Source organism: Vulpes vulpes, chromosome 9 (genome assembly GCF_048418805.1).
Source record: "Vulpes vulpes isolate BD-2025 chromosome 9, VulVul3, whole genome shotgun sequence".
Taxonomy (NCBI): domain Eukaryota; kingdom Metazoa; phylum Chordata; class Mammalia; order Carnivora; family Canidae; genus Vulpes; species Vulpes vulpes.
The window spans coordinates 101,228,923-101,242,615 of NC_132788.1; the positions used below are offsets into that span (position 1 = coordinate 101,228,923).

Sequence of the window (13,693 nt, forward strand, 5' to 3'; positions counted from 1 at the left end):
CAGGTCAAAAAATCTTAAGGACAGGTGTTGGAGTTATTCTGTGTATTTTGGGAGGCAGACAAAAATTCCTGAACGTAACCCAGGCTTACTCAGGGAAGGGGGGGAGTCCCCAGCCCCAGGTTTGCCTGCAATTACAAAGACACCCAAAGCCATGTGAAAGGCCTTTGGAGATGGCCACATCTGTATCTCTAAATCTATACTATAAAATACTAGCATAGAAGCGTGAGGAAGTCCAAGAGCGCTGGATTTTCCTTCCTGATGAGAACTCTCCTACTATTTACTTGCATAACTTTTTAAAAATTGAATTATTTCCCCCCTTTTGATGGTTCAGGACCCCTACTGTACCATACTCATGGATGCCTAGCCCAGACCAGTCCTCCCAGGTTGGCAGTATGTGCACTAATCCAGACCAGACCTTTCTGATACAGTTACCCTTGGTGGGGTCAATGAGTGGCCAAGGATGGCCAGCATGACTCAACTGGAAGGCAGGGGAAAGCCATGATCTTCTTTCTCAGAAGTCTTAGCTTATACCTGGGCAGCAGTCATAAGAAGTATTTTGCTGTGGTGCTGCCAGGAAGGGGGTGGCTCACCAGCCCATTATTCACCAAGATGGTTAGTCACCCCTTTAAAAGTACTTCCTCTGTGCCAGGTCAGTCCTACACACCTTGACTTACAAGGCAGGTACAACTGCTACCCCCATTGTACAGATGAGGAAACTGAGGCCCCAGCTGGCTCAGTAACCAGCCCAAGGTCATGCAGCCAGGAAGTGTTAAAAGTGGGAATGAAATCTGCTGCTGGCTCCAGAGCCAGTGTCACACACACTGACCTCCCAAGCAGTTCTCCTAGGAACCTTCCACTTCAGCCACCACAACTGCCTACCCCTTCTCAGGTGGTACCCCATTCTGAGCCTCCCTTCCCCATCAGCCCTTTGACCACAAGCACCCCAGACTCTTGGAGCCAAAGGGGATCATATTGCCCACAAGTGAGGAAACAGAGCCCCTGAGACGTATATGACACACCCGTGTCCCCCCAAATCATAAATGTAGGGGGGAGAAAAATAAAGCAGGTGCATTAAAAACAGGCAGGAATATTTATGAAGCGTCCACAGCGACTGGGTTCCAGATACTGGCAACTGCAGGCTGGGAGGGAGGTGGATTTAGCAAGAAAACCAAAGAACAAGATAATTTTGGATTTCAGTGGCAGGTGTTCTTAAGAGAATACTAAAGTGAAAGGCATGAGGAGCCTTTTTCCCTGGAGGGAAGATCTCTCCAGGGCGGTGAGCTTTGGTCCTGGGGCCTCACCTTGCTTTGTAGGAACCTGTATGGTGAGGACAGGCACAGTCCTGGGGCTCCTAATTGTATTCTCCCCACAGCCAGGAAAAGAGGGTGGGTAGGTATTTTTATTCCCCTGTTACAGAAGTCGGGGTGGGGGGTACCTAGAGCACCGCAAGGTTAGTCAGCTTGCTCAGAATCGCCCCGGGAGGGGGTGCTCCGTGAGAAGTGGCCGAGCAGCTGTCACCTGGGGAAGGGCGGGGCAGCCTTGAGGGGCGGGGCCGCACGCAGCCCCGCCCCTTCCCGAGCCGCGTGTTGTAACCTGTTGACCCAGGCTCGTCCGGCCTGGTCCGAGAGGGCAATGAAAGAAGGTCGCGATTGGCTCCCCGCAAAGTGGGCGGGGCCTCCGTGGCTCGGTGCGCGCGCCGCGGGGAGGCGTTGCCGAGGACGGAGCGGGAAGGGGCGTGGCCGCGCGCGGGCGGCCGTTGGCGGCGCGGCCCCGCCCCAGACGTCGCGCGTCGCGGCCTGGGCGGCGGCGATTGGTCGGAGCGGGGCGGGGGGCGGGGCGGAAGGTTCTGGAGGGGGCTGGCGGGCTCTGGAAGCTTCCGCCGGACGGGTATATAGGGTCCGGGACGGGGCGGCGGCGAAGCCGGGGTACGGCGACAGCTGGGCGGCGGGCCGCAGGCGGGGGCTATGGGCAAGGACTATTACCAGACGCTGGGCCTAGCCCGCGGCGCGTCGGACGAGGAAATCAAGCGGGCTTACCGCCGCCAGGCGCTACGCTACCACCCGGACAAGAACAAGGAGCCCGGCGCCGAGGAGAAGTTCAAGGAGATCGCCGAGGCCTACGACGTGCTCAGCGACCCGCGCAAGCGCGAGATCTTTGACCGCTACGGGGAAGAAGGTGCGTGCGCGCGCGGCCAGGGGCGCGCCCCGCCGTTTGACAGGAGGGGAAACCGAGGCCCGGCGGCCGGGCTGTGGCAGCCCCGGGGGACGCCCCGGGCCCGGTGGGCTAGCGGCCCCCGCCCGCCGGCCACGCGGGCCTCCGCCCTCGGATTGGCGGCCGTCCGATGGGAGGAGGAGTCCTGGCCGCGCTGCTTGCCCAGAAGCTTCTAGCACGTCTGCGGTCGCCCCTCCCTAGGCTCCTCCACCCACGTCCCCGAGCAGTGCTGGGGGTGCAGTGCGGACGGAGGGGGGCACTGAGGCTGGGCCGGCCCGTAGCACCGCGCCCTAGCGGTCCGGGGCGCACCTGGGCGGAGGTGGCAGGCCGGGGCGTGCAGGGGGCCCGGGGGGGCCTCTGGCTGCGCGCCGGGCACGACCTGCGAGTGGCGAGCCTGCGGGTGAGCGCGCCGATTAGCGCCGACCTCGCTCCGGGGCCCCTGTGAGGGCGGAGTGAGGTAATCCCCGTAAAGTGCTTACCTAACCTGGTGCCAGACACGTAGATGGCAGCCAGCGCCCGAGCGCAGTCCAGGTGCAGGGAGCCGTGGGACCCGCCTCTGCCCGGCCTCGGCGCAGGCCTCTCAGGCCAAGGGAAGGAAGCTGTCTTGTCCAGTTGCCCGTGGATGACTCAGACTGGTTTCTGGGCTGGGTCTTAAGAAATGAAGTGGCTTTTTATGTAAGGATGGTGGCAATTAGTGCCAGGGTGTGAGAATTTGAAAAGCTGCATTTACGGTTTGGCTTTCACTTGTGCTTCGCACACATCCTTAGCTCCCAAGTATTTCTAAGAGTAAACACTGAGCACAGATCCTGGAGGGGGTTTCTTTTTAATCTGATCTTTTAATGCATTTTTGGTAAGTTTTCATATCCTTGAGGGGAGGATAGGGCAGTCAAGAAGTGGCAGGAATTTGGTGGCCCCTAGAGAGGGCACTTGAGCCCTTTGCCACTGTCCCGGCACAGTGAAGTACCTGGAGGGGGGAGTCCCAACTCTGTTGCTGCAGTGGGGGGGGTAAAACCTTAGGGTTTTTCCTTATTCTTTTCTGATAGGCTAATAAAATTCCTCCCCCTCCTCCCCGTCTTTTATGGTTCTCAAGCTTTTTTCTCTTAGAGAAAGAGAGAGGCTTTCTGCCAACCATTTCATTTCTCCTGATTTTGCCTTTCAGGCCTAAAGGGTGGTGGCCCCAGTGGTGGCAGCAGCGGTGGTGCTAATGGTACCTCTTTCAGCTACACATTCCATGGAGACCCTCATGCCATGTTTGCTGAGTTCTTCGGTGGCCGAAATCCCTTTGACACCTTTTTTGGGCAGCGGAATGGGGAGGAAGGCATGGACATTGATGACCCATTCTCTAGCTTCCCCATGGGCATGGGTGGCTTCACCAACATGAACTTTGGCCGTTCCCGTCCCGCTCAAGAGCCCACCCGAAAGAAGCAAGATCCCCCCGTCACCCACGACCTTAGGGTCTCGCTTGAAGAGATCTATAGCGGCTGTACCAAGAAGATGAAAATCTCCCACAAGCGACTGAACCCCGATGGAAAGAGCATTCGCAACGAAGACAAGATCTTGACCATTGAAGTGAAGCGGGGGTGGAAAGAAGGGACCAAAATCACCTTCCCTAAGGAAGGCGACCAGACCTCCAACAACATTCCAGCTGATATTGTCTTTGTTTTAAAGGACAAGCCACACAATATCTTTAAGAGAGATGGCTCTGATGTCATTTACCCAGCCAGGATCAGCCTTCGGGAGGTAGGCTACTAATTAGTAGGGTACAGTGTATGGAGGGAGATGGTTGGTTTTTGAAGCTGTTGGGTATCTGCTTGACAGATCTTTCTGAGCACTTTGGAGCCAGGCTTGAAGGGTAAAATAAGGGCAAAAATAAGACTGACCAGGGTTCTGTTTTTCCAGAGCTTAACATGCTAGCTAGTGACCTGGGTAGATCTGGGGCAGGGTCTTAGCTGCAGGGGCCTGATGGCACTTCCCCTCCATCAAACAGCTTCTGGGCAGGAGTTGAGCATCCTAAGCTATTTTTCATCTAACGTTCTCTTTGCTCTTCAAGGCTCTGTGTGGCTGCACGGTGAATGTACCCACTCTGGACGGCAGGAGCATCCCCGTCGTGTTTAAAGACGTCATCAGGCCTGGCATGCGGCGAAAAGTTCCTGGAGAAGGCCTCCCCCTCCCCAAAACACCCGAGAAACGCGGGGACCTCATTATTGAGTTTGAAGTAATCTTCCCCGAAAGGATTCCCCAGACGTCAAGAACCGTACTTGAGCAGGTTCTTCCAATATAGAGCCACCTGTGTCTCCCAAGGACTAACCAGGGACCTTTCCAGAGCTCAAGGATTTCCGGACCGTTCCACCAGTTGTGGACCCGTGAGAGGGCGGGAGGGCCCAGGGAGGGCTTTCGTACTGCTGAATGTTTTCCAGAGAATATATTACAATCTTTCAAAGTCGTGCACTAGACTTAAGTGGTTTTTCGAGCGATAGGGCTGCAGGTGGTGGGGACAGCAGGAAAAGGCATTCCAGTCTGTCCCACTGGGTCCTGCAGCCCTCCCAGGATGGGCGCACACCCTCCCCCAGGCCCTGCCCACGGACCAGAGGCAGACCCACAGCTGGACTTGATGCGTCTGCAGTCCCCTTCCTTGTGGCCGATAGGTGGTGTCAATCCGCCGTCTCGGTTATCAGACCCTGTACACTCCTCAGTTTCTGTTGTGAGATCAGTTCGTGTTTTATTCTGTATTTGTCTCCCATGTCTTGCTCTTCCCCTGAACAATCCTATTTTCTCTTTTGCCATCTCAAATTGAGAACCAACTTAAGATTATTTTTGCAAAACTGCCTGGCCGGCACCCACAAGCAATACCTCTTGTTCCAGCAGGACCAAGGGAGCCGGCCTCGTGTGAATGAGTTGCACAGGCGCTTCTCCCTGAAGGGTCAGGGGCCCTGGACAGAACAGGGGACTTTCTCCACCCCTGACTCTGAGACCCAAGTGCACTCATTTATGGGTCACACTCTTTTTTTTTTTTTTTTTTTTTTTTTTTTCCTTTTTTCTGTAAGGCAATCTTTTAGCACGCCTGGGACTTAACCAGTGACCCAGGTGATTTTTCATTTAATGGACTCTGGACTCTCAAAAGGATCTGATCCTTTTGAATTTTGCACAGCTCTAGATATAATCCCTTTTGATAAAAGGGTCTTTGCTTCTGATTACAGGAGCACTGTGGAACGTCTGTAAATATGTTTTTATAATTGTGTGTAATGTTGGTGTGCCCTCAAAGGAAACTAGTCCACGGCAGCTGCTGCTCTCTGTACAGGGCCACGATGGAATTCAGAAGGAACCTTGGGAGTTGGGGAGGGTGCCGGGTTGGAACAACTGTCTGTTCCCCACAGGCCAGTCTGGTGCTCAGACCTTTAGACTCATTGTAAGTTGCCACTGCCAACACGAGACCAAAGCGTGTGACTTGTCAATGTGCAGCACGACAGCATTAAAGACTGATGCTAAACCTCAGGGGAGCGGTCCTGCGACTCTGTTTGAGGGTTTTGCTAATGGGCTGGGGTGGTGGCTGGGCATCCCTCCAGATGCAGTCAGGGTGGAAGGGAAGGGCTGTGGAAGGGGGTGTGGGTACAGAGGCAGAAGTCCTCTGCAAGAGAGAGATAAGTCTCCTTTCTTAGGCTGCATGCAGAGTAGAAAAGATCATCCCACCTGGACTTGATCCGGGCACCCAAAGAGCCCTGTGGGTTTCAGAGCTGAATTCAGGAAGATTGGACCAGAGTTTAGCAATTCCCTTATGGGTTTTCCAGTTGCTGGGGCCCAGGGGAGGTGCATAGTCTGCCCTTATGATCCCCCCTCCACTCCTTTCTTGCTAAGACAGGCTGGGTGTCAGGCAGGCCCTGGCCAAACCAGACTGGAATTCCAGCCCAGAGCTGACCCCGCCCTGGAGAAGACCCATTTCCTGCCCTGGCTTCATTGGCAGGCCACTGAAGCTTCTTTTCCTTTGTAACTCTTTTTTAAGGAACTGGTTTTATTACAAGGTAAGTAATTACATAGGCTTAAAACAACGTATTGCTACTTTGCTACAAAATGTCTTAAACTAAAAACTGTGTGTTTAAAATCACAGGAGGAGTGGCTTTCCCTTCCTACTGAAACAATCTAACCACTGAAAACGGTGTAGGAGCTGTGCTGTCCAAGAGAAGCTTCTGCAAGTGATGGGAATGTTTTCAGTCTCCTTTAAATGGAGATGCTTTAAGAGTCCATAAATTCAGTTTCTCCATTACCATCACATTGCAAGTGCTCAGCAACAGTCACAGCCGGTGGACAGCACAAATCCAGAGGACTTTTCCCCCCAGTGTAAGATGTGGCTTTCTTAGAGCAAACGCAGTGAGCCCAGAGGACACCGTCCTAGTTGGGAGGTGACCCTGCATGTCTGAGCCAAAAGAGACTTACTGAACTTGTAGAAAGAACCTACCTAGAGCTGTGCAGGAGACTCTGGGTTTCTTTAGGAAAACCACCTGGTGAAGAGGGTAGAGGGCTTGGGTGGACGGAAGGCCTGCCTCCCAGATAAGCATTCTTTTGTCATACTGGACTGAGTTGTGGGTGTCCAGAGGTGTCTGGTGTGTGTGCTGGCAGACCTTCCTAGCTTCCTTGGCCTCCCTTTAATGATTTGCTTTCCTTTTCCCACATGGGCTTAGCACATTTCAGAGCTCCTTCCACATTGGTACATGTGGAGCTGCCTCCTTAAGCCACCTGATCTGAATCCACCATACCAGTAGGGTCGCATTTTAATGTGATTTTAAACAGGACAAAAACTCAGAAATGTGCATTTGACCTGGGAAGACAAGTTGAGTCCCCTCCCTCCTTTGGGCCTGCAGTTCCTTTTCTCCTGTCCTAGTATAGACAAGCCATGGTATCAGATCTTTTTCTTTAGAAAAAAAAAATAAACTTTTTGTTTGTGCATTCTCTGGGATCCTGTTTAAGCATAAGCATAATTTCTAAATTTCTAGGGTTTTTTCGGCGATGTAATCACAATACTAAACTCTAGTTTAGGGGATGGAAGGAAAATCCTCTCTCCCACCCTGCAATTCAAGTCCACCCCCAACCAATGTCCCCAACTTCTTTCCTGAGAATGAAGTACCTTTCCTGAGATGTTGCACAAATCAACTTTTCTTTTTTACACAAATGATATGTACTGTACAATCTGTATTTCCCCCCTCACGTATGAGGGAAATAGCGAGCTTCCTCATTCCTGTTACTGTACACCTTTATTCTGCTAGGACTATATGTACCTGGGTGTGAAGATCCCAAACAGCGTTTGGTGGCCCTACCTCTCCCTTAGGCATTATTGTTGCTTCCAGACTGGAGTCCCAGGACAACCGCTTTCTAGCTATATGACCTTGGGCAAGTGACTTAGCCTCTCTGTGCCTCAGATACTTCAACTGTAAAACAGTCATAATAATAGTACCTCTGGGCAGCCCGGGTGGCTCAGGGGTTTAGTGCTGCCTTCAGCCCGGGACGTGATCCTGGAGACCCTGGATCAAGTCCCATGTTGTGCTCCCTGCGTGGAGCCTGCTTCTCCCTCTGCCTGTGTCTCTGCCTCTCTCTCTCTGTGTGTCTCTCATGAATAAATCTTAAAAAAAAAAAAAAAAATAGTACCTCTTCCAGGGTTGTAAGGGTTTCCAGAGATGGAGATAATACACACCAGGACCTGGCACCGAAGAAGTATTGTGTGTCAGCATATGAAGTTTGCCTAGTCCACAGCTGGAAACCCCAAAGACTGAGGCGAGTCCAAGGTCTTTGAGGGTAAGTGCTCTTAGCTCATCTGCAGGAACCCAATTTTCAGATGATCCCCTGAGACAGCTTGAGAACACTATACCTGAAGCAGGCTCACTCCCATCCTATCGTGACAACCAGCACATTCAAAAGATTGGCAGAGCACCAGACTCCAGAGCTGAACAGCAGCCCCCAATCTGAATCCCAACTCTGCCACTTTGCTGTAGTGTGTCCTCGGGCAGGGTACTTCACCACTCTGAGTCTCAGTAGACTCCTTTAAAAAACAATGAGGGGAATCCCTGGGTGGCTTAGCAGTTTAGTGCCTGCCTTCCGCCCCGGGTGTGGTACTGGAGTCCTAGGATGGAGCTGCATGGAGCTTCCTGCATGGAGCCTGTTTCTCCCTCTGCCTGAGTCTCTGACTCTCTCTGTGTCTCTGATGAATAAAATCTTTTTTAAAGAATAAAAAAATGAGACAAATGAGGTGGAGACTTCATGGTGGTCTAAGTGAAACATAGGCAAAGTAATGCATCTGGGAAGCAAGAAACATGCCATTATGAACTTGGCTTCTGTGCATCCTCAGGGGGTGCCAAGTTCAAGGTCTGATCACTGCAAATCCCCTGAGCAAATGACAAAACCTCTAGGGTCTCAGATCCCTCCCACACAAAACAAGACAATCACCGCAGCTCCGGCTTCTTACTGCCCCCAAGTTAGAGCTCAGACAGCTAACACCTGAGGCTTCTGTGCCACTGGCTTGGCCCAGAGCAAGTGTGCAATTAACATGAGCAAATATTTCTAAAGCACTTAGCAGAAAGCCTGTCTCAAGCTGTCTTTAAAAAAAAAAATTTTTTTTTTAACTAAACTCTACACCCAATGTGGGGCTTGAACTCACAATCCAGAGATCAAGAGTCACAGGCTCTACCAACTGAGCTAGCCAGGCTCTTAAATATCCTAGGCCTTAAATATTACTCTTATTATTAATTATTGAAGTACACAGCCTAGCACCTGACACATAATAAGTATTTGACCATTCAATCAAGATTTATTGACTACCTACTATGTGCCCTGCCCTGTGCTTGACGCTAGGGGCATAGCAGTGAACAAAACTGGCAAAAAGTCCTGATTTTGTAGAGCTAAGGATTGAGTGGGAGGAGAAACAAAATAAAGGTAAGTAAATGAAACATCTAATGTACTAGATAGTGGGGAGAGTAAATCAGAAATATAAAACATTGAGGGTAATAAGTTTGGAGCACTTTCTAAATAACATGGTCAGTGAACACCTCCTCAAGAAGGTGACATAAGAGTGAAGACTTGAAGGAGGTTACTTTTTCGGGTGGATAATGAGGGAAAGATGTTCCAGGCAGAGAGAGCAGCCTGTGCAAAGGCCCTGAGGCAAGAGCATGCCTGAGTTGTTTGAGGACCAGCCAGGAGCCCAGCGAGGCTGGAGCAGAGTGAGGGAGGGGTGAGTGGGAGGAAATGAGGGCAGGGGGTGACAAAGCAGATGGTGCAGGTCCTGGTGGGCCCCTGGGAGAACTGCAGCTTTTCCTCAGAGTGAGGTAGGAGCTTGCAAGCATTTTAGTTTTTGCTTTGTCTTAATTTTCCTTTGCTGGGATGGGGGTGGTGGGGAGTGTCATTTGATTGTATAACTTGAAGTCCCTGAAATATATCATCAGTCTCTTGAAATTTCAGTGCACCAAACTTTCCTCTGAAAACAACACAAACAATGAGTGTCTATATTTTCTACAAAAATCAAGCCCTGAACGTCCATGTACTCATGTTCCCTCCCACAGACGTGAGAATGCTTTCCTGGTCTGTTGACTCCATGCCTGCCTGGGGTGTCTGACTTCTGAGTTCTCGAACTGCGATTATTCGGGGAGACGTCTTCCCTCTCTGTCATGAGGGGAGGAGAGACAACCTCAGGAAAGATCCGTAGTGTCCTCGAGGTCACACACAGTGCCCTGATCATCTTTGCAGCACCAGCTCTGAGAGCAGCGCCTGGCCCAGAACTGCCCTCTGAGTGTTTGTTGAATGAGTAATTGAGAGACACAATTACAACTGATTCAGACACAAAGATCCACAACATCTATCCAATGACCACTCACATTAGAGCATGTGCAGAGGAAGGACATGAGCCATGGCCTCTGGGGGTGGTTGCCCCCACTTTCTCCAGCTCCCACCAGGTAGAAGCAGAGGTTCTCTGGCTCCACGAAGGCACTTCTTTCCTGGGGACCTGCTCCTACTTCATGATTCACGGGTTAGTCATTAGGCACAGTTTCTGAGTGCCAAGTCATCGCTTGGCCCTGGGACACCCGGTGACAAGGCGATGGGGGTGGCAGGAGTCCTTGGGAAGCTTGCTGTCTTCTAGGAAATGCAGACCTAACTAAAACAGAGGTTTTAGGTTCTCGTGGCCGCCCTAACAAGGCACCACAAACCCCGTGGCTTGAAACAACAGGAAAGTCACCCTCTCATACTTTAGAAGGCCAGAAGTCAGAAACCAATGTGTGGACAGGGTTGGCTCCCGCTGGAGGCTCTGAGGGTGAATCTGTCCCCTGCCTCTCTGCTGGCTTCTGGTAGCCACTGCCATCCTCTCTGTTTTCATTGCTCTGGCCACACAGCCCTCCCTGCTGAGCAACTCTATGTTCTCTCCTCTGTCTCTTCAAAGGACACCTGTTGGATTCAGGCTGATCTTACCTCAAGATCCTTTATTTAATGACCTCTGCAAAGATCCTTATTCCAAATTAGGTCACATCGATAGCTTCAGGGACATAGGCCTATCTTTGGGGGGCCACCCTTCAGCTGTAACACTGGGCAAAGCACTTCCCATGACCAGAGGGCTTGGAGGGAAGAGGCCTGGCATGCCCTGGGGAAACAGGCCAGGGGATGAGTTTGTCAGACTTGGGGATAGGCCACGGGAGCTGAAGCCCCACGGATGAGGCTGTCAGGCACACAGCAAGTGCAGGCTGCCCAAGGCTGGGCTGAGGGGCATGAGGCCCTGCAGCCTGGGGTGGCTGGAACGGAGAGAGCAGGAGAGAGTAGGGCGGAGTCTGGCTGGGGTGAGACAGGCCAGGTGCCAGGGCCCTGCTGAGGCAGGTCTACATGCCTGAGAGGCACAAGGGAAGCCTATTGAGTGTGAATCGGGAGGGACATGGCCTGATTTCCCTTTGCTGAAGTTGGAGCTGAGGCCTGGGTGGTTTTGTCTCAGTGGGTGCCCACCTTTCCTTGGGAAGATATTGGTGAACACCAACATGGCTGAGTCTGACTCCAGATGGAATACTCCCCCAAGGGTGTTTGGGGGCAGATGGCTTCTTGGCGGGGGTCTTCAGCAGCGGAGGGGCGGGCCCTGCCTCACGAGCTCAGAGGCGCCCTCTGGCTGCTGTAAGGGAGGGTTACAGACCTGGGAGTGGAAAGAGGACAGAGCTCTGGGGAATGAGCAGAGCAGGAAGCCAACTGCTGCGATTGATGGGGCTGGACACCCAGTGGGTGCCAAGGCGGTGGTGGGAAATTATTACCAGAGATGCATTTCAGAAAGAGAGCTGCCCAATGGCCCTCCAGAAAACAGCACTGCTTCCACGTTTGATCATGACTTTCTGAAATCCAGCAGCAAAAGGCAGGTGCAGCACTGGGTCTGAGAGACCTGGGACCATAGGACCCAGCAGGGTAAGGGCCACCTCCTTTTCTTCTCCTCCAAGTCCGTCCCACTGAGACCACGCCTGCCAGCTTGATACGGGGAGCCCAACCACAAGCCACAAAAAGCCAGGTGATCAAACTCCAAGATCACTCCAAAGCCTTGTCCCTGGGCACTGTCCCTCCTGGCTCTTCTCTGTCCCCTCATGGTCCAGGGTCAGGCTCCAAGCTGAGGCAAGTATGGCCCACTCACCCAGAGGGAGGTCACATGTCTTGGGGTTGAAGCTAAAGCACCATACCCATGAGTCACTGTTCAACTCTGAGTCAGTGGCTCCCCCCTCTCTGAGCGTCAGTCTCCTCTGTAGAATGCAGGTGATATCCAGTGTGATTATTCATGAAAAGCAGGCAGCACAGGCCCCGACATATATTAAGAGCTTAATAAAGCGTCTGTTTCTATCTGTTTCTATTATGATATACTGTGTTTATTCATCTCTCTGACCTGGACACAGTTCAATAACAGCAGCTGGTGTTCACAGAGCATCTACCCCAGTGCCACTGGAGGCGTCTGATGCAGAACAGCTCTAGCATAGCTACGACAGCTTTAGGAGGTGTGTCCTTTTATTATCCCCATTTCACAGAAGAGACTGAGGCACACAGGGCGAAAGGGCTTGCCCAGGGTCACACAGCCGGTGAGCAGCACAGGTGATGGAGAAAAGGAAGACTGTCTTCTACCCTACAACCCAATGTGGATTAGAAACGACTAAAAGACACAGGGACAGGGCATCTGGGTGCCTTGGTGGTTGAGTGTCTGTCTGCCTTTGGCTCAGGTCATGATCCTTGGTCCTGGGATCAAGTCCCGCATCAGGCTTTCCGCAGGGAGCCTGCTTCTCCCTCTGCCTGTGTCTCTCCCTCCCTCTCTGTGTCTCTTGTGAATAAATAAATAAAATCTTAAAAAAAAAAAAGACACAGGGACAGTGAAACTGTAGCATGAATAGAATAAATTATGGAAGAATAACTTTGTGATTTAAGAGAAGAGCTTTCTTAGTGAAATTTCATGGGTGCAAACAATAAGCAGATAAGTCCTGTTATATTGCAGTTATGAATTTTCTCTCAATGAAGGATTTAATGGGTGAAGCGAATCATCACATGGTGGAATGGGAGAACATATTTGCGATGCCTAATACTGTATCTACTTCACAGGGTTGTTAGGAGAGCTAAATGTTTCGATAAATGTAAAGTTCTTAGAACAGTTCCTGGCACATAGGAAGCTCTGGCTAAACATTATTTAGCATTATTGAAGGTGCCAAATACTCAATATCCCAATGCTCCCCCAGAACTATACAAGAGCACCTGTAATTTTAAACCATCTAGCAGCCTCATTACAATAATAAAAGAAACAGGTAAAAGGAATTTGAGTAATACATTTTATGTAGCTCAATGCATCCACATTATTATGAGAACACGTAGTCAGAATAAAAATGAATTAAAAAATGAATCAATAAGATGTGATTTTTTACACCTGCTTTTCTTTGTACCACGTCTTAGAAACCTGGTGTGTATTTTACAATGCCAACACATCTCAATCTGTGATGTGAGCCATATTTCAAGTGCTCATAGCCACATGTGGAGAGTGGAGGTTACACGTTAAACACATCAGATTGGACAGTGCAGATCTCCATTCCATGAGGAGCACACGCAAATCAACAAGTGAAAAATAGCAGCCCAAGTGCAAACAGGGCAAAGAATATGAACAGGCAATTTACAAGAGAGAAGAAACTGAAGGCCATCGAGAAAAGGAGGAGCTGCTCAAAGTGACTGGAAATCAGAGAAATATGAAAGATGGTAATGGTGATGTCACTTGACAGTAAGTCCGAGTGGCAAAAATTAGGAGCTGGATAGAGCTAACAGTTAGAGGAGATGTGGGTACATCCGAATTGCCAGATGTGACTGGGGGCAGCTGGTCCAAGAGGCCACATAGCAACTGACTGTGCCCTGTGATCCAGCATCTCTGCCTGCAGATGTCTCTCCTAGGAAGATTCCTACCAGGTTTCTAAGGGGACATGTCCAAGGCTGCAGTGTGGGGAGCTCGAGGCTGCCTAGTTTCCATCCC

General features: G+C 51.2%; 1 protein-coding gene across 1 annotated transcript; it reads left to right on the forward strand.

The window, feature by feature from the left end:
- The first annotated feature begins 1,812 nt into the window (after nucleotides 1-1,812).
- DNAJB1 (DnaJ heat shock protein family (Hsp40) member B1) lies at nucleotides 1,813-5,703 on the forward strand. Its single transcript, XM_025983573.2, has 3 exons — nucleotides 1,813-2,175; nucleotides 3,371-3,951; nucleotides 4,262-5,703. Exons 1-3 carry the CDS (start codon nucleotides 1,965-1,967, stop codon nucleotides 4,490-4,492), a joined length of 1,023 nt encoding a protein of 340 aa, XP_025839358.1. The 5' UTR covers nucleotides 1,813-1,964; the 3' UTR covers nucleotides 4,493-5,703.
- The last annotated feature ends 7,990 nt before the right edge of the window (nucleotides 5,704-13,693 follow it).

Bases quoted from the DNA above. Each gene is read 5' to 3' on its own strand.
- DNAJB1 (XM_025983573.2), top strand. From the start codon at position 1,965: ATGGGCAAGGACTATTACCAGACGCTGGGCCTAGCCCGCGGCGCGTCG. The intron at 2,176-3,370 runs GTGCGTGCGCGC...TTTGCCTTTCAG, and splicing joins TGACCGCTACGGGGAAGAAG to GCCTAAAGGGTGGTGGCCCC. The intron at 3,952-4,261 runs GTAGGCTACTAA...TTGCTCTTCAAG, and splicing joins CCAGGATCAGCCTTCGGGAG to GCTCTGTGTGGCTGCACGGT.